The sequence below is a fragment of the Perognathus longimembris genome, chromosome 4 (genome assembly GCF_023159225.1).
Source record: "Perognathus longimembris pacificus isolate PPM17 chromosome 4, ASM2315922v1, whole genome shotgun sequence".
NCBI classification, from domain to species: Eukaryota; Metazoa; Chordata; class Mammalia; order Rodentia; family Heteromyidae; genus Perognathus; species Perognathus longimembris.
In genome coordinates this window covers 24,649,403-24,674,366 of record NC_063164.1, presented here as the reverse complement: position 1 = coordinate 24,674,366, position 24,964 = coordinate 24,649,403, and the positions used below count along the sequence as shown (strand labels likewise).

The following is a 24,964-nucleotide window of genomic DNA, read 5'->3' as shown; positions in this document are numbered from 1 at the left end:
TTTCTTTTAAATGATACCACTTCAATTCTTTGTCTACTTTTTGGTGTCATTGTTTCCTAAATGATTAGGCTGGAAGTAGGCGGCCTCATGGTGGGTGAATCATATAACATAAAACAGTGTCATCAAGGATCTGGATAATTACTTCTCTTCTGATCCATGACCTCTAGCATACTTAGTTTTATCCTTACAAACTCATGATTGCAAAGTGGATGCAAAAATTGCGCATTCAAAGGTAGGAAGTAAGTAGGAGGTAGGAGTAAAAAGGTCTTCTTGTTAGGCTTCTTATCCAGAAGTAGAAATCTTCCTGGAAACTTCCTAGCTGGCTTTTTCTCACCTCCCTGTAGCCCTGGGCCACTTTACAGGGGTGGGGGGAAGCAATGCATAGAAAAGTGGAGTCAAAGAATAGCAGCACCAGGATTGGTTTAGACTAGTCACCATCCATCTTGCAGGCATATACATTTCAGTGCCCTGAACAAAACTGCGATCCTCTGGGCAAGGGAGCAGACAGTCATAGGCAAACAACAATTACTGAACAAATGATTTTGTTTTGAAGAAAGAGAATATATAAAAACGTGAAGAGTTCAGTGATAGAGTGTTTGTCTAGCATGAGCAAAACCAGCACCTTGCAATAAGAGGTGTAGGGGAGAATATAATTTGATTGTTTTGAGTTTGACTTCTGTCTTTTGTACTTTTTTTTAAACATGTTCAGTGATGTATTCTGTGGATTTTTACTCTGTACCAACCTTACTCGAGCTCCACGTATTGGTCAACTTCAAGGAGAGATCATACCAACCTCCTTCTACCATCAAGGCCGAGTAATTGACTGCAGGTAACACTGAATGTTGGGAAACCTCACAAAGCATGAAATTTACAGTTTCAAAACAGCAGATATTGAAAGCATAAAAAAAAACTATGGGTTTTCTAGTTCTTGCAAGAAGTTAACTTAGAGATTTACCATTACCTTTCATATCAATGTGAAAACTACATTTGCTTAAAATTATGCTAGTTATCTTTCTACTATAAGATTTTTATTTTCAAATCATGATTCTAAGAGTAGAATTATAGTACAGGTTGAGTATTCCTTATCCAAAAGCTTGGGACCAGAAATGTTTTAGATTTCAGATGTTTTTCAGATTTTGGAATGTTTGCATGTACATAAGATATATCTCAGGGGTAGACCCCCAGGACATATACATCCATACCACACACACATACACACACACACACACACACACACACCTCTCACATATGTGTATATGAACTTTACATAGTTAGGCTGAAGGTAATTTTTTTTTGAGTGTGTACTGGTTCTGATGCTTGATCTGGGCACTGGGCCTGGGGAATGTCACTTAACTTCTTTTTACTCAGGCTAGTGTTCTACTGTTGGGGGGCTCGGGACCCCCTTTTCCCCCTATCTCCCGGGGGAAATGCCTGATCCCAAACTATGAAAGAACACTCGGCTTTGTCTCCCGCCCGCAGAAGGCAAAGTGTGTTCTTATGGAATGCGCTTAGCCGAGGAAAGAGTTGCTGAAAACCTCCCCCCACCGCCCCCCCCACGTCCCCGCTCACATGTCAGAGGTCAGCGCAGAAAAGAAGGCTACAGGGAGACAGTCTGAGGGTTGAACTGGTCTCACCCGCCCGGGGGGTGGGCAGAAGAATTTATTACGGTGACAAAGATGGGAAGGGGAAGAACTTGGGGTGATTGGCTGATTGGCTGAGCTGGGCTGTCTCGGCAAGAGTAGCACCCTGGGACTCCTCCCACAGGCTGATGTCATGCCCCAATAGAACCGCCCCTGGGCTCCGGTGGCGCCATCTTGGAGGCATCCTCGTGGACCTGAGATCGAGACGGGAGGCAGGCTGAGCCAGAACTACTCCTTCCGGTTCTGGACCTGGAAGGCATAGGAGTGGCTTCCGGCTATGCGGCCCCAGGGCGGGAGGAGGGGAGGGTCAGTCGGGGACCGCCCCTCTACGCATACAGCCAGCATCCCCACAACTCCCACTCTTTTATTCTTTTGAACTGCAGGAGGCGCCTTACTTGAGGGCGCGCCTGTCTTAGGTTGTCTCCCCCGTGGGAGACCTTACCCATCATAGGCAAAAAAAAAACACACTGGCACTTCAGGCTGATTTACCTGCCGGGCGGCCAGCCCGATGAGAGAATTCGGGGAGAGTGGGATTGGCATTCGAGAGAAAGCCCTGATGTTTCTGCTCCATGCCTGTGGGCCCCGGCCAGTAGCGGGTTCTAATGGGCGTTATGACTAACCTCGTGGGGTTCCCAATTGGTCAAAAACAAAAGCCACTGTTGACCCGAACAGTCCTAGCCCATTGCCACAAACGGAGACCTGCTTTGACTAACAGAGGGTAAGGCAAGCAGGGTGCAAATGTGAACATAAGGCACTTATAACGTAAACAATTGTAACACAGGGCAGATGCAAATATGAACAGTTGTAGCACATGAGCAATTATTACACAGGCACAATGCAATGGAGGGTCTCTTATCTGGCTCAGTCCATAAGAGATAGAGAAGTCCTGATCCGATCTGGGGCCACCCGAGATGACGCAGACAACATTCCCGCTCTCCAGTAGTGAGGTAGAAACAGGTCCAAGCTTTGGCTCTGGTGACTTTCATTGGTCCACAGCAGCCAAGGCACTGGTAGCTTAAAGCATTGGTTAGTAAATATTTTAACGTAAACATTTGGAGCAAGGTGCCAATTTTCTTGCTTATTGTAAACATTTATCATAAAACAATAAGGCGTCAAAACCCTTTAGCTCCTATTTCCCTCCAATGGGGCCCCTAAGATAAGCAGCAAGGGGAGGAGAAAAGGAAGGAACAACAGTGTGCAAAATTTTCCTTTAGTTCTTGTGCAACGCTGCAGACGGTGCCACAGCAAAACATTGCACCACGGGACGTCAGATGTCCAGGAGGCAAGCAGAGCTGGCACTGGTCCACCGCCAATGTACATAGGCAGGCTTTCTGTCTCCCCAGGGAGAATCTACCATGGTCCCTGTTTTTCCTAGAGAGAGTAAGGGGAGACGTCCCTTAAGGGCAGGTGCCCTTGGGTGATCATTCAGATGAACAATATTTTAAGTCTCTAGCTGGTATACAGATTGGATTTGGTTCCCCAATTGGGAAAACGCATGCGAAACCCCTTCCCGCACTGATAAGTGGGTCTGGGCCTCACCTTGCTCCTATAAGGGGGTCCTTTCAATGGACTTCCACCTTTACGTAAGGTGTTTGGCTTGACCAATGTTTCTGGAAAGCCGACAGAGGTTGGTCCTTGGAAAAATTTAAGATATTTAATGTAAATATCGCTGTCCTCAGCTGGTCATGGGGGCTTCCCCCCTTTTTTGTTTTAATAATTGATCCTTCAGGGTCTTATTATGCCTCTCAATTATGGCCTGACCCTGTGGGTTGTATGGTATTCCAGTGGTATGTTTAATATTCCACATTTGGGAAAAGGCCTGTAAAGGCTTGCTGGTGAAACAAGGTCCATTATCTGTCTTTACTTGTAGGGGGAGCCCCAAGATAGCAAAACATTGTAAGAAGTGGCTCTCAGCATGCCGGCTCCTTTCACCCGTATGGGCCGTGGCCCAACAGGCATGAGATTGGGTGTCTATAGACATAAATATATATTTCAACCTTCCAAAAGGAGCGTAGTGGGTTACATCAGTCTGCCAGATAACATTAGGCTGTAAGCCTCTGGGGTTGACTCCAGGAGATTGCAAAGGAGGGACTTGCAGAAAGGGCATACATGCCTTGCAAGTCCTAATAATCTTTTTAAAATCCTTTATAGGAACTGAAGGAAATCTCTGATATAACCCTCTCCAGTTTAAATGTGTATGCTCATGGAGTACTTGGGCCATTTAAAGATTTCAAGGCTGTAAGACAGCCATAGCTGTAATAATCCCATTAGTGGCCAGATGATCGGCCACTTGATTACCTTGCGCCAGGTTCCCAGGTAGCCATTGGTGTCCGTGAAGGTGCTGTAAGAATATAAGCTCAGCCTGCTCTTTTAACAGAGACCTGACTTGGATCATTAGAGGGGTGATTGGGTTCTCATCTAACTTAATATATGAGGACACTAGGTTTGGTAACAAATTAACCACATACAAACTGTCAGAAAACAAATTCATCAGCTGTTTGACATGGGTCAGTGCCAGGGCGACTGCGTATAGCTCCTTAAACTGCGCAGACCCAGTAACTGCTTCAAAATAATGGGTGTTTCCTTTCCCACAGGCAGGGGAGGAGGTGGGGCATACCACCACGGCAGACCCCGTCCTTCCCCTATCTGTAAAAACATTTGCAGCCTTGACAAGAGGCCTGGTAGAGAAAAGCACAGGAGGTGTCCATTGTAGCCTGGAGAATGAGGTCACCCACCTCGAAGTTCCATAATGGCAATCTAACTTCCCCATAAAACCCTCTAAGGCACTAGACACCCATTTATAGTTCCTTCTGACCCATTCAAAATCTGCCAGCCAGTAAGGGATGGTTATCACATCGGGATCTCGCCTATAATATCTCAGGGAAGTATCCCTGCCCTTAATTATTAAGTCAGCTAGCTGTCCAGCTGGGAATAAACTCTGGGAGCTCCTCCCATCGATGTGTGCACCCACTGAAGAGGCTCGCCGGACTGGGTAATAGCGGCTGAGGAAAGCTCAGATCCAGGGAGGACCCAAAGGCAAAGTGGACACTCAGGCTTATAGCGAGCTAACTGTGCCATATTTAGGGCCATTTGGATTTTCTGGAATATTGCTTGGAGTGATGGAGTTATTGTAATAACATCAGTGGGCGCTTTGCCCTTTAAGGAGTCATGGCGTAGAAGCAGCTCCTCCATAGGCAGGTGGAGACAGGGTCTTAGCCAATTAATCTCACCTAACAATCCTTGCATTTCTACTGGAGTATTAGATGACTTGAAGGATAACTGGGGTTTAAGGGGGCACACAGTCTAATTTAAGTTCTGCCCCCAAAATCTTAAAGGGGTATACTTTCTGAACCTTGTCACTGGCTATATGGAGTCCTCCTCCTTGTAGGAGTGTTTGTAATTTTCTATAGGCCAAGTTCAACACTCGAACATCAGCTGCCCCAATAATGATGTCATCCATATAAACATATAGAATAATATCTGGCTGGCTCCAAAGAGGTTGAAGGACTTGTGACACATAATGCTGACAAAAGGCTGGACTATTAGCCATGCCCTGGGGCAGAACCACCCACTCATACCTTTGGTTTGGCCCCTGGTGGTTAACTGAGGGCACAGAAAAGGCAAACTTTTCACAGTCTTTGGGGTCAAGGGGAATGGAAAAGAAACAGTCCTTGATGTCAATTACAATCAAATGTCGATCCCGAGGAATGGAGGGAAGCCATGGCAGCCCCCTTAAGGGGGTGCCTATGGGGACTATCCGCTCATTAATTTTCCTTAGGTCCTGTACCATCCTCCATTTACCTGAGGCCTTTTGTGTAACAAATACAGGGCTGTTCCAAGGGCTCAGCAAAGGTCTAATATGCCCTAGGGACAGTTGTTCTGATACTATTTCCTTTAATTTCTCTAACTTGCTTGAGGGGAGTGGCCACTGTTCCACCCACACTGGGGGACCTAGGAGCCATTGAATGGCAGGGACGGTAGGAACAGTGGCCTTTAGGATTGGGGGTGAGGTCCTGTAGAAGAAACAGGAGCCTCCTGACTTGAGGTCTCAGGAGGAGGCACTCCCTGATGGCCATTAGGGCCACCTGACAGGTCAGGGCCTGACAAGATTGATGCCTCAGCCTTCTCTAAGATGTCCCGTCCTAGCAGATTATCTAGTAAGCCTGTCATTATCAGGGGATGCACTTCTCCCTTATTACCATCCGTATCATTCCAGGCAAGCCAGTTCCTAGTTACTTCACTCTCAACCTCGCCCCCTACTCCTGTCATCTGGGGCCCAGAGATCAAATCCCACCAAGGAGGAATTTCCTCCTTCCTTAATATAGTCTGGTCAGCTCCGGTATCGATTAAGCATCGGAACCTTTTCCCGGCTATAGTAACCTCCATATTTGGCCTGGTTTTTGAGACTATTGGGACCACCCAGCGGGCCTCAGGTTGGTCACTAGGCCAATCGCCGGGTTGGTCACAGGGCTGGTCACTAGACTGGTCACCTCCTTTGGGTGACAGGGCTGGAGGGTGCCCCACTGCTAGTTTAAAGGCTTCCCCCCAGCTCAACCTTGGACTTGCACTCGCTTTGCCAATGATATCCCTTCTTGCACCGGGGGCAAGATGTCTTAGGCGGCACCTTAGTTTGGCCTGAGTTTCATCCTGATGAGGCACTAGGTCTTACAAAGCCTGAAGGACATTCTCTCTTGAAATGGCCACAGCCACCACACCCATAACATTGCCCTCTGCTTACCTCGTTGGCTGTGGCAGAAGTGGGCTCCTCATCAAGCGAGGCAGTCAGCGCCTGTGTCCGGCGGGTCTGAGTACTGAGATACCAACAGGCAAATATCCAGCTTTCTAGAGGCTTATCTTTCATTCCTGCACAAGCTAGTTTGTGGTCTGGGGTCATTCTGTCCCACACCAGGGACCTGACAAGTTCGTCCTGACCAAGGAGCCTTCTCCTGAATACTTCCATCCCCCCTCTCGACAAAGGAGGCAAGGTCCTCTGTCACCCCTTGAGTAACTTCTAGTGTCGGGGTCTTTGAGGGCTCTTTCCCTAAGGATCTCCATGCCCACATCCCCAGGGCCCACACCTGCCCCCGACAGCATGCTGGAAGAGGGACCTGTTGAAAGTTAGTAACATATGGATTGGCAGGCCCAAACATCATTTCGAAGGTTATGGGGATTGGGGGATTGGCTGCTCGAAATTTCTCAGCCTGGGCATAGCATGCATCCCTAAAGGAGGCACACCATTTCAGGTATTCTTTCCTAACAAGCAGAGTCTGACCTATGCGTCTCCACGTCTGTGCGGTGGAAAACCGGTTGTTGAGTAGGATGTGAGCCCAAGAAGGGTTCGGTCCCCTTTCAGCGACCACTTTCTTAAGATCTCGAAACTCCCTGACTTCCCTAGGTTCCCACCCAGCCGTGATGCTTCCCACGTCAAAGTCTACCATCTCCTCTATGCCTGGTAGAAAGTCCAGCCGTGGCTGCTCAAGCTGCACGGGCAGCGGTGGAAGCGGCGACAATGGCGGTGGTTGCGGTGAAAGCGCAGCTGGCTTTCTCGGGTCCAGGGCGGGGTATCTGGTGGGGGATGGGGGGAGCGACGGCAGGGGCTGTCGGCTACCCCACTCCCTGACCGCGTGTCCCGGGAACGCGGCATCTAGTCTGGGATTCTGGAAGCCAGGCCCCTGATCGAGATCAGACCAATGCCCATCCGCGGGCCCGTCAGGACGGGGCATCGGGCCCTCCTTCTGCAGGTCCACGGGAGGGTCGCCTCCTTCTCCCTCAGGGCTCTCCTTTACAGCCCCTGCCCAACCCAATGGATTCCCTCCTGTGGAAAAGCAAGCTCTGAGAGAGGTGATGATCATGATCGGGAAGATCACAAGAGGGAGATCATCTCCTAACTCCTCTTCCTTGCCGTCCAGCTCCCTTCCCAGCTGGTCCCAGGTTTCCCACAAAAGTGGGTTAGCTTTAACCAACCATGGGACGGCCTGGGTCAACTTTTCCCAAATCCGCTTGGTGGCAGAATCTGAGATAGTCTGTCCGGTATTTCCTTTCTTTTTTTTCTTGACTGCCTTTCTCGCTCCCTCCCTTCCTCCCTCCCTCCCTCCCTCCCTCCTTCCCTTCCTTTCTCCTCCCCCCTTTCTGTGATGGTTCTGGGACTTGAACTCAGGACCTAGGTGCTGTACCTGAGAATTTTTTTCTCAAGGCTAGTACTCTACCACTTGAGCCACAGCTCCCCTTGCAGCTTTTTGGTGATTAATTGGAGATGAGAGTCTTACAGACTTTCCTGCCTGGGCTGGTTTTGAACTATGATCCTCAGATCTTTGCCTCTTAAGTAACTAGGATTTATAGGCATGGGCCACCACCACCCAGCCATCATCTTTTCTTTAGTTTTTGTACCCTCTGAATCTAAACTTCTATTCTTATGTGAATGACTATAAAATTTGAAATTACCAAAAGGTAATTTTAAACTTTTTGGAAATTGATTGGGTACTGAGTTGGATACTGTTGGTTTGGCCAAATGATTATTGGTTTACTCTCTTTTTAAGTGATTCTAAAAGTGATTCTAATACTCTGTAAGGTCCTTCCTGGAAGGAATTGGAGTCTTCAAGCTAGTTTCTTTCTATATCTATCTATCTATCTATCTATCTATCTATCTATCTATCTATCTATCTATCTATCTATCTATGTTTACGTCTTTTGACCTTTGTCAGATGACGATGACTCTATTACCACCTAAACTAGCATATTTATAAGATATTTTGTTAGTAATTATAGCTTTGATTATCATTTAAATTTAGTTGTCCCTAACTTTGAAATTTTAGAAGTAAATATCAACAGAGAACCAATTTCTCTATTTATTTTTCAATTATGAATCATCAAATTCTTTGAAATAATACCTTCTGTGGCCTGGGAGAACTAATGACAAATTTGTTTCTTTTGATTTTATCCAAATGCCTTTATGCTAGTCTTAATATTGAATGTTGGAAACAAGTGAAGTGTTAGGAGGCACTTTCTGAAAAATGTCAGTTTTCCTGATTATATGTGATGTAATAATGATAGTAAAAGGTCACTAGTTTCTCTTTCTTCCTCACTTTTTTTTTTTTTTTTTGGAAAGACAGGGCAGGGGGAAAATGCTAGGAGAAACCCTTTACATTGTCTTCAGTTTCATGAAGCACATATCTTGTTCATGCTGAAATTGTATTTATAAGTAAGGAGCTAATGGTTATGTGGCTATCTTTCTCTTTTTAGTGGTGCTCATGTAGTTTTAGATGATGATACAGATGTTGGCTATGTAGAAGATGGAACACCATGTGGCCCGTCCATGATGTGTTTAGATCGGAAGTGCCTACAGATTCAAGCCCTTAATATGAGCAGCTGCCCACTTGATTCCAAGGGTAAAGTCTGTTCAGGCCATGGGGTAAGTAGGCATCAATGTGTAACTTGACTGAATTGTCTGGCATGCTGAGTTCATGGCAGTTAGACTTCCAGCTCAGTCATTCTCCTACTGTAGCTGTTGCCAGTCCCTATACACTGATGATGAGTGTTTCCTTAGTACTTTTGTCTGCTAAAATAATTAAATTGATTTTTATTTTTGTTATTTCTCAAATCACTACCTACTTGCAATCACCATATTCTCCAGGTACTAACTTGATATCGGCATTGTCCAGACTCTGCAGAGAAACAGAATTAGTAGGAGATCTGTCTATCTAAGGATATATATTGTGAGCAGCTGTCCCACTTTATTATGTAGACTGAAAAGCCCTATAATTTACTGTTTATGTAGAAAACCAAGAAAGCCTCTAAAATAATTCAGTCTAAATCCAAAGATCTAAGAGCCAGCAGAACCAATGCTATAAATTCCATTTCTTGGGCTAGAGAAGATGAATTTTGATATCTCAGTTCAACCATTAAAGCAGCAAAGAAGGGAGTGAATTCTTTCCTCCTCCTTTTTGCTCTTTTCAAGCCCCTACTGGGGAGAACAGACTGCTCTATGAAGCTCACCAATCGAAATGCCATCTGGAAAGACTGTCACAGGTATCCAGAAAGGATGTTGAATTGGGTATCCCATACAATCTAGTCAACTTGGCTCATAAATTCACCACTCCAGCATCTTCAAGGTTGGAAGAAAATTGATACGGTTTTTAAAGGAACTGTAGATTCCATGTAACTGTTTTGTAAGTTCAAACAACTTAAGCCCTCTCAGTAATTCCCTTTCAGCCACTCCCTACACACAATGAGCATATGTATGTGTGCCAGATCACATTAGACTAGAGATTGGGTCACAGATGATTCTCACATATGCACAGTACAGTTATGCATGGACCATTGGCAGCCAAAGAGAAAAAATGGTATTCTTATTCATACCTGCAGGTTGCTTTTATTGGCACCTGATTTTATTATAAAATTTTAGTAGTTCTTTAAATTGGGAATATCAAAATGATGATATTTCAAAGTTCGTACAGACTTCAGTAATGGGAAAGAGACAGGAAGAAACCATAAGCAAATAAAAATGAGTGATATCAGAGTGAAAGCTAAAAAGTAATGCAACATAGACAAGTGGGTGATACAGAGTAGATCAAAATGGAAAGGCCCAAGAAGCTGTGTATTATGATGACCCAGAGTTTGGAGTTTGGTTGAAGCATAGGCTCAGGATAGCCTGGTAACAGTGAGGACTAGGAAGGACTAGGACTAGGACTAGGAAGAATTACCAGACTCAGTAAGGTTTGAATCCTGGCTCTGCCTTTTGTTATTATCCCTGTGACTTTGATTACGTCACTTACCCTCTCCTAGTCATCAGGATGCTGGGGTGAGCATTAAATAAGATGCTTGTGTAGAGGACTGAGCATGAGTAGTTGGCACATGCTAAATGTTCAATAACTGCTACACTAAAATAAAACCACTGGAGAGACTCTTCAAATGGTTTAGTTATTGCTCTAAAGTCATAAAACTTAATACATTAAAAAGGCTTCTTTCCTTCTGTCTTTTTTACTTTGTTAGCAAAAGGTCAACTTTATGAAGAGTAATTATGTATTATCACATGTCACATTCAAAGCTTGATCTTATCATTTCTTATCATCTATTCTTAGGAGTTTTTCATAGGAGATAAAAGTTTCACTGCCTCTGTCTCTAGTTTGCAGATGGTTATTTCATGTAGATTTCAAGTCTATCCCAGTTTACTGCTGGATCCTCAGAAACAGAGGAGAGAAAAGTGACTCTGAGGTCTTCAGCCCGACTGACTGGGGCAGGGGTGATAATGTGTTAGAGAAGGTGGGAGGGGTGCTCACTTGGTGAGTTAGTATATAAAATAAGCTTGGTGCTGGGCATGGTGAGACCATGGTAATTTGGATCTCCTGGCCTTTTATCTCTGACACTGTCTCTTCACAGTGAGTATCTTCAGCCCAGTATCTATTAACTTACTGAGTTAAACATATCACTGTTCTTCTTATAGTCATATATATTCTTCAACTGCTTATAAAGATTGCCCTGAAATTATTAGGTACTTGTGTGGTTAAATATCATCATGAATAATACAAATGTAACTTTTTTTTATCTTAATCACTATTTTGCTATAATTAACAGAAAATATATTACAATTTCATCTATTCATTGTTTCCCCTTTTCTAGTCCCCCAAACTGTAAGAAACTTTTGGAAACATACAAATGATTTCTAAAGCATCCTTTCTGCCCCATGTCTGTTCTGCTTTTTAACATGATTCCACAAATCACAACAGGTAATACCCCTGGCCTCTCTTCTTTTTACAGGTGTGTAGTAATGAAGCCACTTGCATCTGTGATTTCACCTGGGCAGGGACAGATTGCAGTATCCGGGATCCAGTTAGGAACCCTCACCCCCCCAAGGATGAAGGCCCCAAGGGTTTGTGTTATTTCAGTTTCAATTCATTGTATTCATTCACATTTTTTCCAATGAACCAGGACAGTACTTTCATAGTTTCGCAGAGACTCATAAGAATACCTCTTTTTGCCAGGAAAATTTGCATAATTCATTTATTGCAGAAGGATTCTATGTATAGCATATATGTGTGTGCATATATATATGTATTTAAATCTGCATTTAAATTACCTCTTAGCCTAGAATATATCAATTTCTTTCATCTACTTTCCTTTTGTTCCTTTAACTCTTACACATTTTCTGTCATCACAAATGCTAATTATTTGACAGTTTGTCTAAATGGTACCAGTTTCCTAATAGAGAAAGGTCTTTTGGGCTGACTGGAGATTCATGTCATTCCTCAGTGTTTAGTCCCTCTGGTGAGAAGCTATAGCCTTCTATACACTTTCTGAATATTCTTTTATTGGGAAGGAATTCCTCATAGAACTTGAATTCTTTAAAGTATGTGGAAGGTGTTAACATGTGTTCTAGTCTGTAATTAAGAATGCAGAGCGATTTGAATTTTAGAATTAGAAGGAGTATAAGAGGATGCGCACAAACACTCTCATTTTTTAAGTGAGGATGACCAGGCCCTGAGGTCAGAGGCCATATCTGGGACTCAGGTGGACCCAAGGGGCCTGATTTCAGACTCATGCTCTCTTCCACTATACCATCTTATCCTGTAGTCTTAGTCATCATGAGTAAAGTAATCATTTTCCAGTTATTCTCTTGTTCCATCCTCAAAGATCTAGAAAAGCCACCTGTCACAGTATACTTATACAATGCACTGCAGCACTGTACCTGAGAAACCAAACATCTACCAGAGCCAGATCTGATAAACAGTGATGACACTGAATATCAGCTTTTTTTTCACATGGTATTGTGAACAGTATTTTAAAAAGACTGTCTTTGTTTTCCATGTAAGTAGAAAAATACGAGTACTAATATTATCTTGTTGATAAACTTCATTGTAGGTGCAAGTTCATATATATCTTATAAACTTGGCATAGCCTGTATGGGAAAATATGATTCCAAAGCCAGTGACACTCTCTGGTACATAATTCCTGGATAGATTTAGGCTGCTTTGGGTGCATGCAATTGTGTGAAGGCACATTTCATACCTTTGCTTAATATGCCCCATGATATTAAAATTCCATAAGAATAACTAACACACCCTCAAAATCTATTTCTGCTTCTAAAAGTGAACCCATTCTACTTTTCCACTCAGTTTCTTCTTATTTTAAAACTAGAACAAAACATTTTTGGTTTCACCTTCAGAAGTTAGTTTGGCTCTGGTAAGTGAAGTAGGGGTTTATTCTCTCCAAATTTTCTCTCTATTGCATATCTGTAATTTAAAAAAATGTACCTAGATACTAGTCCTTCAAGTGATGTGCAAAGATGCCTGGACATCTATCAGCTAAACTAAACTTCCTTAGATACTGCTCTTCTCACCTAAGTAGAGCTGGGATTTATTATCTAGTTCTGTCTAGTGGAAAATAGTCACATTCTATCTCCAACTTTGTTGGAGATTTTATGACTTCATTTTTTTAAACTCTGGTGTTGTGCCTTGAACTCAGTGCCTGGATGTTGCCCTTAGCTTTTTTTCCCCCCACTTATGGCTGACATTCCACCACTTGAGCCACACCTCCACTTTTGACTTTTTGTTGGTTATGATTCTCATGGACCCTTCTTTTCAGGCTGGCTTCAAACCTCAGTCATCAGATCTTAGCCTCCTAAATAGCTAGGAGTAAAGATGTAAGTCATCAGTGCCTGGCTCAATGACTATTTTCTGATAATTTTGGATAAAAGAAGATGTGAAGAGGGCTGGGAATATGGCCTAGTGGTAGAGCGCTGGCCTCATATACACGAAGCCCTGGGTTCGATTCCCCAGCACCATATATATAGAAAACGGCCAGAAGTGGTGCTGTGGCTCAAGTGGCAGAGTGCTAGCCTTGAGCAAAAAGAAGCCAAGGACAGCGCTCAGGCCCTGAGTTCAAGGCCTAGGACTGGCAAAAAAAAAAAAAAAAAAAAAAAGATGTGAAGAGAGAAACTATATATTTCATTTTTAGTTATTATCTACTTGTTGACTACTATTGCCAAGAAAGCATATTTTTGGCACATGGTAATGTGACACATGTAATGTTCCATTCCCCAATTGGGGAAGGTGTGAGAAAAATGAAATGCCTCATGATCATGCTGATTTTCAGGTGACCCATAGCCATTTGTTTTATTGGCTTTTGAAGGTTAGCAGATAATGAACTCAAGATCTTGGTGCTATCAATACTTTCTGTTTTTTTTTTTTTGGCCAGTCCTGGGCCTTGGACTCAGGGCCTGAGCACTGTCCCTGGCTTCTTCTTGCTCAAGGCTAGCACTCTGCCACTTGAGCCACAGCACCACTTCTGGCCGTTTTCTGTATATGTGGTGCTGGGGAATCGAACCCAGGGCCTCATGTATACGAGGCAAGCTCTCTTGCCACTAGGCCATATCCCCAGCCCCTATCAATACTTTCTTGACTGTAGGTTCTGCATTATGTGAAGTTGATACCTTTTCCTCTAGGACTTGACTTTACACGGTATCTTCTTAGGGTCCAGTTAGATTGGTTGGTACTTACTTTATTGAGCCCAGTGTTTGGATCTTCCCCATATATTTGCTGTGTATAAAGAGCATGACCTGGCTAGTCATACCAGACATAAAAGTTTTCAGCATAGACACTGTGATAAGGTATTTAAGTACTTGATTTAATTTAATCTTAACACAGTTCCATTTTATGGGGAAAAAGTTAAGAGCTATAATGAAAATATCATTTAAAAAATCATGAATCTGGACATAAAAGATACATTATACCCAACTCCAGTCAGTCCTTTAGACGAAGACCAAAGTAGTAAAAACATAAAGGCAAAATCTGTGACTCTGTCTCCATCCATCTGAGAGTGTCCAAAATGAACTGGTGTGTTTTGGCATTTCTTTCTTTTTAATTACAAGTTCTTGGGAGAATAAGAATTTCTACTTTTCTCCATTTGGTAGACTCAAACCACATGAGCATGTGACCATTATAGTCACTGCACTTGTTCAAGTTGTCCATGCCGGACCCACAGTTAATACAGTATGCTAGCATTATTCCATCCAGCTTCCTAAATGAAAATTATTGAAAGACAAGAAATAAGATGTCAACACACAAGCTATATAAATGTGTTTTCTTTGTTTCCTTCCTCCTATTTCCTTCCTCCTTCCCTCTCTCCCTCCTTCCTCTTTTTTTTTTGGCCAGCCCTGGGGCTCGGACTCAGGGCCTGAGCACTGTCCCTGGCTTCCTTTTGCTCAAGGCTAGCACTCTGCCACTTGAGCCACAGCGCCACTTCTGGCCATTTTCTATAGATGTGGTGCTGAGGAATCGAACCCAGGGCTTCACGTATACAAGGCAAACACTCTTGCCACTAGGCCATATTCCCAGCCCCCTTCCTCTTTTTTTTTTTATTGTCAAAGTGAAGTACAGAGGGGTTACAGATTCATATGTAAGGCAGTGAGTACATTTCATGTTCAACTTGTTACCTGCTCCCTCATTTTTCCCCTGCCTTTCCCCTCCCCCTCCCTCCTCTCTCCTCCCTTTTTCCCTCTCCTCTCCATGAGTTGTACAGTTGGTTTACACCAAAGGCTTTTGTAAGTATTGCTTTTGGAATCATTTGTCTTTCTATCCTTTGTCTCTGATTTTGATATCCCTTTTCCCTTCCCTAGTTTCCTTCCTTCCTTCCTTCCTTCCTTCCTTCCTTCCTTCCTTCCTTCCTTCCTTCCTTCCTTCCTTCCTTCCTTCCTTCCTTCCTTCCTTCCTTTTGTGGCCAGTCCTGGTGCTTGAACTCAGGGCCTGAGCACTGTTCCTGGCTTCCTTTTGCTCAAGGCTAGCACTCTGCCAATTTGATGCACAGCGCCACTTCTGGCCTTTTCTATATATGTGGTGCTGAGGAATTGAACCTAGGGCTTCAGGTATACAAGGCAAGGACTCTTGCCACTAGGCTATATTCACAGCCCCTCCCTTTCCTGCTTCTAATACACATATATACAGTATCGAGGGTACTCAGATGAGATACAGTGATGGGGGGTACAACCATAGGAACCTCCTTTCTTTTTTCTTTCTCCTCTCTCTCATTTCCTTCCTCTTCTTTTTTGTCTCTCTTCGCTCCCTTCTCCTGTCTATTCTTCTTCTTCTCTCCTTTCCTTTCTTCCTTGCCCTCCCCCCTCCCCTTTTTCTCTTGTGCTTCCCCCCCGCCCCCCCCTCGCCTTCCTTTTGCTTGGATGGAACCTAGGGCCTCACATATGCTAGGCAGTTGCTCTGCCACTGAGTTACACTATGAACCTTCTGAATAAGGACTTTCAGAAACATTTTTATTAGATGTCATTAATTTCTTCTACATTGTCATTTATTCCATATATGAAAAGTTTTTATCCATCTTCTCTTAACCGAAGTCATTGTAAATGATTTCCATTTGTTCTAGCATAGAAAATACTTCAATTCTGTTTAAAAGAATCCCCACCTGCTGAAAGGATCCATGTCAATTATCTATAACTTTTGTCAGCTTGTAGATATCTTTGCTATTGTGATATCACCACATCAAAAATGATGAGAAAGAACAGAAGAAACTGAATCGTATAAAATGTTTTCAGTGGTATGTCAGCAGAGACCCTTTAATCAATACTGTGGTCATACCCTCAGAAAAGGCCTTGGAGCCCTTTGCAGATGCTTTACAAACGAGAAAACTAATTTAAGTATCAGGCTTAACAGCTAATTAGTGGCAGACCGAAAATAAAATGTAATCTCCTGAGATTTAGGCTAGTACTTTTTTCTTTTTCTTTTATACTGTACTGCCTCATTTAAAGTTGACTATTCAGTTATTCTGAGGGTTCTTTGAGCAGAATAACAAGTAGAAAGGGTGAAATATGACCATATCATGATGACACTGCTTATCAGTGGTGTTTCTCATGGAATTGTAGGAAAAGGAAATATCATATAGTTAGTATTTCGAAAGCAGTGATTTCCAAATTTTAGCATGAGGGGCTGGGAATATGGCCTAGTGGCAAGAGTGCTTGCCTCGTATACATGAAGCCCTGGGTTTGATTCCCCAGCACCACATATATAGAAAATGGCCAGAAGTGGCACTGTGGCTCAAGTGATAGAGTGCTAGCTAGCCTTGAGCAAAAAGAAGCCAGGGACAGTGCTCAGGCCCTGAGTCCCAAGCCCTAGGACTGACAAAAACAACACAAAACAAAACCAACAAATTTTAGCATGAGGAATACTGTTTGTCATGTGCATATGTCCTTTGGTGACATTGCTTGGCAGTGTTCAGATCTTTGGATTTATCATTCATATCATTAGCAATGACATGATTATTGTATATATCTATGCTCGTGTGTAATTATGTGTCCTCTACGTGTTTTTCTCATTAGGTATGACCTCATTAAAATTTAAGGAGTTGCCAAGTTTTAAAATATTTTACTAATTTGTTTTAGTTCAGAAAAACTCCTTATTTTCCTTAGCAGCACAGATTGAAATAATGTCTTAATGAGGAAATAACTTTTCATTCTTTCAGATATTTGTCTCCATATATCCAAATTGAATATTAATTTTTTATTTCATGAAAAAGAGTATGATGATCTAGCACATAGAAATTTGGAGCAAGATAAAATGGTTATGACACCAACATTAGATCATAAAATACAAAGGTTGATTTAGTTTTTGTTTCTAATCCTAAAAGTTAATGAAATAACTCTCTTGAGGAACAACTTTGCTTCATAGGGTACCAGTGGCAACTTTTTTGCCTCCTTTTTTAAAGGATATAGAGATCCAGCTTCTTGGGAGTCACAGCTTATAAACTGCCAAAAGAAAAGAAAAGAAAAGAAAACCACAACAAAACAAAAGCCCCACTCCATTTCAAAAGAGAACAATTTCCAAGTGTCTAAAGCATGCCTTGTCTCTGGAGCAATTCTACATATAAAATATAGTCTTAAAAAGGAGAAATTATAGTTTTATTTTAGTATTATATACTTACCAAAAATTTGGCCTTTTTGTACAAGTGAACTTTGAGAGCAAGGAGCAAAACTAAAATGAAATAATCCATCAACAGCAGATATAAACCTGAAAGCATTTGACTAGGTAATACCTAGGACCTGCAGTATAATGTAATGAAAGGTAAATATGTCAGTTAAGCAAAGTTAAAAAAGATCCTAAGGCTGGGCTCTGTTTTCCCCTGCAAGCTTGAAGATCTAGATGTTCAGGAACAGAGAAGAAAAATTATGTATATCATCCTATGTCTAGTGTAATATGTAGAAGGAGGAAAAACAGTTAGTAGTAGTGGACAAATAAAGGAACGAGTAAGAGAATATTGTTACATAATTAATTACCAGACAATAAAGATGTCCCCCAAAGACACAAGAAAACCTTTTTCAATGACATGATCAATTATAACTGAAAAAAACAACAACTACAACTTGAGTTCTCCCCTGCAAAACTTCACCTGCTTGAGGGCCACCTACTTAATTAAATCCATGCCAAGTTAGAAGTTGATTGAGGCAGTCCTTAAAGAGATAGCCTCTATGTCCTTAAAGAGACAGCCCTGTTCCACATTAGAACAGAGTCTCAGGGATCTGTGTTTTCAGGACACCAGCACTAAAAGTATCTCAGGAAGGGAGAACAAGGGAAGGAGAAGATATTTCTGAAAAATAGCCATTTTCTTTTATCCTGCTTTATGTTGAATGCTTATCAGCTAAGAATTGCAAGGAGCTAGATGTAGTAGCCATTATTCCCTGTGCAGATTATGGGCTGTGTCTGTCTATCTGCAATATATGCTTGGTTTGTGGAGACATTTCCTGTTTCTCTGATTGGATTTTTAGTACCTGCACAACAGGTTGTCTCTATACTGAGAATTTATGCCCCAGCCAATCCAAAAAGCCTTTTTTATTCATCTTGTCTATGTTATTTTATTTGAAAATAATTAGCACATGTTGATTTAATGTCACCTTTTATGGGAGAGCAGGACATTTTTCCCATGATATATCATATATTGCTTATGTAAGAAGTTAAGAGGTAATAGGGCTGTTTTATGTATGTATGTGAGCTCCAAGAGCCAATGATGAAATCTTAAGCTAAAAAAAGTTATAAAACAAGAATTCAGTATTCTGAAGGCAACAGTTTTTTAAGGGTTTAAAAAATTGAGTTTTATATTTGAGATCGCCTTTTCATCCCCATAGCTAACTCTGTAATTTGAAGCTGTGAGTCGGAGTTATAATGCCCCCATTGGGAAACATTCTCACTTGTTTATATGTTGGGTCTTCCCTTCCCCCTCAGGTCTCTCAGACTTTCTCTGTTTTGTGTTCTGTCTTCATCTTTTTTTTTTAAGGACAGTTCAAGTTGTGATTCTTACTAACCATATGCTCTCTGTCAGTGATATTATTTATCCCATGATAAAATGAAGTAATGATGTAGTTACTCAACAGGGTTAGAGATCCAAGGGTTCTCTCTCTGCCTTTACTAATAGAGCATTTTGTTGAGAAGGTCAGTTGTCCCAATATAAAGTCTTACAAAATGAACTGTGAGTCTTGGTTCTTTGTTTTGTCCTACCGTGTCTCATAGCGCACATCTGTGAGACGTGCTACCTCCTGAAGCTAATCACTGTGCAAGGGTAAGGCCATCTGAATCTGGTACTTTTGATGTGCATAAAACATGAGGTCATGCGTGTGCATGTATCCACATCATTGAGCTCACATAGACACCCTCCTCCTGTATAATTCACCTTCCTACTTCAATACCAGACTTCATTTAACCTATGTGGAGAAATCGTTGGGGCCCTCCACCCATTCCAGGTTTACTTTGCAATTGGGGAATGCTATGCACAGAAGCAAAGAGCAAACCACATTCAATGTGACTGTAGCCATCTACCCATTGGTGTTCCAAAGCAAGCTGTGCCATATATCCTCACTGTGCACTGTTCTATAACAACCACAAAAAGGCAGTGTCCTATTTCCCATGACAGAGATCCAAACTTTACAAAGATAAGATAATTTAAAACACCCATTCAGAAACTTCTCCAGTGAAAGGCACTTCATTATAAAGCTATTCTGTTTTAAATTCTTAAGGATTTTCACAAACTTGAAGGCAGCATTTCGAAATTTGGAAAGATGTCACATGTATTTTACAGTTTGGGAGCCTTATGGAATATATAATGACAATTGATTTTGTAACTAAAACAAATTCTCAGGCATGCACTTTGTATTACATTTAAATTTTACATCATAGATGGCCAGAGCTATAACTCTGAGTGAATTACTTATGTGTTTGAAAGTATTTAAAAGAGATTATGTTTGTACAGCATGGCATGTGGCCTTTGGAGACAAATTCAAAATTATCCTCAAAGATCTTTAAAGTGTCTGATGATCTTAATTTCAAAATTTCAAGCAAAGATTTCCCCATCTTGAACTTAACTTTCAAAGCATTTCCTGGACAGGTAATTTTGTATGTTAGTGAAATCATTGTGTCGTTTCTTCTGTTTAAAAAAATCTTCATTTTCCTCCACACAGTGAACTTGGCCACAAGCAGGCTCATAGGGGCCGTGGCTGGCACCATTCTGGCCCTGGGGGTGATTTTTGGAGGCACAGGGTGGGGAATAGAGTAAGCATCCTTCCACTTTTCCTGGTGCGTCTGTCTGTCTGGTGCCTAGTGTGGGCAGTGATGTCTGGAACCTGAGTCTTCTGTGTTTCATCTCGTTGACTGTTTCCTGTGAAGGTCAACTTGTGTTATGTTTTGAATGTGTTCATGTCTTGTGGTTGTTCTTGTGCAACATAGAACCTTCTCCTGTCTGGACAATGTGGGGCATAAAACATTTTTGGGGGTGCTTAGGGTCGATTCACTATGTAGACAATAGTCCAAAACTTCCATTGCTTCTCCACTTACCAAAACACAATCTTAAAAGAATCAATTTTCTCTATTTATTGACAAAAATGCTTTTATGTGAGTGTTTTCTTAAGATAGCCATAATGAATGTACTTGTTCGTCAGTGAAATAAGTATATGTATATTAAGAACTACCAAAAGTTATTTGTACTTTCTAAAGATAGAATGATAGCCACTTAAAGTTTTCTTCATTTATTTAGAATGACATAGGAAACTGTTTTCATTTTCCTGAATAAAATAGGCTAATAATTGAGTGTGGTTTGCATAAAAAGCAAGGAGCCTCAAGAGTGAAAAGATATTAAATGCAAACCTGCGACGAAGACATCTTCCTCTGGTGGTTTATCTTCAAAGCATCCAGTGAGCAAACACATGCCTCGTGTGCCACTTGCCCCTGAATTCAATCAGAAACCAGCTGTCCCAGTGCCTGTATTTAGGTTGCCCTGCACTTGATCCACATCCTCCAAATAGCATCCGATCTCCATGGGGTGCTGCTCCAAGATATCACTAATATGAAGACTCGATGATTAGGATGCATTCCTCTCTAATTGCAGAGAGATGGCAGGGCAGCCCTTTAGTCACACTCTACTTTCTCTATTTGCTGGGGTGGTGGTGGAGTTAACACTTCATTATAACCCAGAAATGGTTTATTAGAATCTTTAAGGAATCACCAGACAGCCTTTAACCAGCGCACATCGTGGGCATGTTAATATCTGAATCAGCTCTCAGACTCACTAGCTGCTGCACATTGTATATTTTTCTCACATCCTAGCACTGGGGGACCCAGTGTTGAAACAGCATCGTGAGAGGCCTATAGGGGCCACACTTTGTGCGTCTGCTTTCTTTAGAGGGAAAGGCTGTCCAGCCTTAGATCTTGTAACTCATATCCCATCAGTATGAGCTGTGGAGCTATTGAGTCTAGGAGAAGGCAAAGTACTGGACAAGAGATTTTATTTTTCCTTACTTTTTAGAAAATGAAGTCTACAACAGAGGTGAACTATCTAGAGACAAGAACTTTGTTCTGTTGAATTTTATCTTTGAGTCTATTGACTCAATTATACATAGCACTGATTTTCCTTGCCTGGGGAAATTCTATACCAACATGTGTATGAAATTCCTTTAAGGAGGAAAACAGTTTTATGGCAACTATCCCAAATGTGTTTTTTAAACATTATTTATTGAGTGTAATTTTGGGGCTATAAATTTAATAATCCTTCTTTTGGGTCTCAGAGATGGGCAAAATTGAAAAGGTCTTTGTTGTGAAGCATGGTGCTTGTTACGAGTGTTCATTTCCACTCATCCTTGTTGATTTGTTGCTAGCTCTGGTTGTGGCAGGTAAGTCTGTGTAAGTGTGTGAACATTGTTTCTAAAAGTAGGTTTGTTATTATTTTTCTTGTTTTGTGGCATGTTTTTCCTCAGTAGACTACTGATTTGTCCTTCAAATTCTGTATTTTTGCTACAATCGCTCAGTATTTATTTGTAAAAACAAAAGTTCATAACTGGGCACAGTGAGCTTATGCCTATAATCCTAGCTACCAGGAAGATAAGATTTTAGGATTGCAGTTAGACGTCATCCCACATCCATCTGTGAGACTCTTATCTCCAGTAAACTACTCAGGAATATCCAGAAGTGGTGCTGCTGCTTAAGTCGTAGAACACTAACCTTGAGCAAAAGAAGCTAAGGGACTGTGCCTGGGCCCTGAGTCAAGCCCCAGGACTAGGGGAAAAGAACTGAAAGAAGAAAAATTCATATAGTACAATATAACACTTCCTACTTTAACTGATAGAGTAATATGTATTCAGTCACTAAAGACTCGGTGGGCAGAGTACATTTTAAAAAAAATTTCTTACTCCTCAGTTCCCATGGATAAGGTATTGTGATGAATCTCTAACCATTGTTTTCTGAGCTAGTGAAGAGCAAATTTTGTGAGGTATAGAGGCATACATGGCAATTGGAGCTAAAAAATTATTTGTTTCAAAATAAGTCACTATTGAGATGTGGGTAGGAAATATATGTAAATGGATTCAAGGTTAGTCAGAGTGAGCAGTAGGTAGCTAAAACTTTTCTCTGAGGAATCAAGAAGCAAAAAAATTTTGGATTGAAGACTGCAAGGCAATTGGTTGCAATGTCTCAGCATTGTTATCCTAGAAAAATAGCAGCCATAAGCAGTTTATGAGCAAGTAAGCATGACTGTGCCCAAATATAATGTCTTAGCAAAAATAGTCACTGAGGCCAGTTTCGGCTGTTGTTTGTTGACCCGTAATTTATAAAACAACTCTTAGAGCTAGATAGTTCTATGTGCAGATTTTACTTTATCACCTATTAACTTTCAGAAGTTTTTGTTCCCTTCGTTATTTAGTTGGATGGTCATAGCTCCTACTTCATATGGCTTTAGTGAGAATCAAATAAGATGATATGTCAAGTGCTTCAGAATTGTCCCTGGTACATTGAAAGGTACTCAAAGTACAATGCTTTATCACTGTTAGTGTTATTGTTAGTATTGTCAATGTGTCTCTAAGGGCCACTGAAACCCTGAGTGCTTTTAGATTATGTCAAGGCTCAGAAACCTGAAGAGACCCACACACCTGGCACATATCCTCTACTTGCTCCCTCCCAACCCCAGGGCTGGGTGGTCTTAGGGTAAAAATGTCACACACACACACACACACACACACACACACACACACACGACAAACATGTGATTTTAGTGGCCAATCCCTCTATGCACAGTCAAGGTACTGGTATGAGAAGAAAAGAGAATGAATGCCCGTTTAAAAGAGAATGAATGCCCGTTTAAAAAAAAAAAACTAGCAAAATTGGCTTTGTGAGTTCAAGGCGGGGATATGTGATGAGAACTGAAAGTATTTTGCTAGTATGGGGAACTGTGCTTGCATAGTAACTTGATGTGGAATGTGATGTTTAAAGGGATACTTAGTTTGCATATTTAAACTAAATGTAACAGCTTAGCTTTTTGAACCATGAGCAAAGGAGAGGAAAGGAATTACTAAGAAGTTGTCAACTTCTACCCAAGAGTTGACAGAAACTCTGTGTTGTGTTTTCTTCCTTACTGACCTTCCTACTTCTTTTTTGAACATTTCAAACCTGAAGTTTCTATCCGTAATAAATAGGAACTTAAGGGAGATATGCTTATTTAAATTCAAGGAACCCTTCTTGCATTTCCCCCAAATTTGTCTTGGAACCCCATTCTGGTGTTTTAACACTTTAAGAACCAAGAAGAAATATATCTTTAAGATCAAACCTTCAAAGTCAGATCTCTACTGGTCGCCACCTTCTGACTTTTGCAGATAAATTTCTGTCTCTCCATGATATCAGTTGGTCGTCAGTTTGAGCTAATTTCAGTGTGATCCTGTTTCTTATGTGCATTTTCATTTGATTGGTTTATGATGTTGGGGAAGGGGAAAAAGACAAAAGATGTGCAATGGAAGCAAATGCAGCCTATTTGCTTCACACTCTGCGGAAGGTGAATTTAATGGAACGTAACTGCCAATGGGGCAGAAACTTGAGATTTAAAGGCGTAGAAATCCAAGCAGTCATTAACCATGGCAGCTAACTTTCAAGTAAGCTAAGTAGGGAAAGGTGCTTTGTACGGCAGAGTGTTTACTTACAGAAATTGCTTAATTGCCTTTCCCGTGTGATAACAAAAGTGGTTGGCTCATATGACTTTCTTCCCATGATCCTTTGTCACAGGTCCTAGTGCCACCAATCTCATAATAGGCTCCATCGCTGGTGCCATCCTGGTAGCAGCTATTGTCCTTGGGGGCACAGGCTGGGGATTTAAGTAAGCACACGCCGCATGTCTTCTTCTCGGTGGCTCTGGCACTTCTCTCTTTTGCTTACATAACCAAGTTTTGAGTTCCTGCTACAATATTTTAGGTGTTAGTAGTAACTTCACAGAACAAATATTTTTACTCCCACTTAGAAAAGAAGAAGTATCGAACCTCAACTGTCATCTTCAAGAAAGTGCATGAAAGTAGAGGAGATTCCTAGCACCTATTTAAAATAAAGTAGGTATTCTTCAGTAAAAGACATGAACAATGAGCCTTCTCAGTTACCTTCATTTATCAAGGAATTAAATTGGAAATTGAAATTTCTGATTGTATTGTTCACAATTGGTTAATATTCTGTTGACATTTTCACAGTTTCAATCACTTGGTGGTCATTATTTTTCTCACATACCAAATATAACTTTGTGATTTGAAAAGCTTCATTCCTCATCAAATAAAAATCTGAAAATAGTTTAATCTACTAACCAACTGAACTGATCTTAAATTGTAATTTGAACTAGCTTTGGGACACTTAATATTTTCTAATTAACTGCTGATTTTGACAATGACAAGCCCAGTATGGTTTCATAGTGATCTTTTAGTTTGGGATGATTTTGATCACTCAACTAAGATTATTTAAACACACACTTAACTAAGATGTTTGACTCCACCACATTGAATAAACACAAATAAAGAGCCATTCTGATTAAATAATTTAAACCTGACTTAT

The 24,964-nt window shown here is 41.5% G+C and overlaps 1 protein-coding gene across 3 annotated transcripts in view; it reads left to right on the top strand.

Annotated features, from left to right (window-relative positions):
• Adam23 (ADAM metallopeptidase domain 23) overlaps positions 1-24,964 on the top strand; it is a 173,130-nt gene that overhangs the window by 138,886 nt on the left and 9,280 nt on the right. The window contains exons 22-25 of one of the 3 annotated variants that reach the window (XM_048344882.1): positions 710-829; positions 8,880-9,048; positions 11,394-11,505; positions 24,158-24,248. In XM_048344882.1, the coding sequence (XP_048200839.1) occupies positions 710-829; positions 8,880-9,048; positions 11,394-11,505; positions 24,158-24,248 (492 nt within the window). Of the gene's footprint in view, positions 1-709; positions 830-8,879; positions 9,049-11,393; positions 11,506-20,692; positions 20,899-24,157; positions 24,249-24,964 lie in introns of those variants that run through there. The other 2 variants (XM_048344885.1, XM_048344883.1) reach the window with 2 other exon arrangements.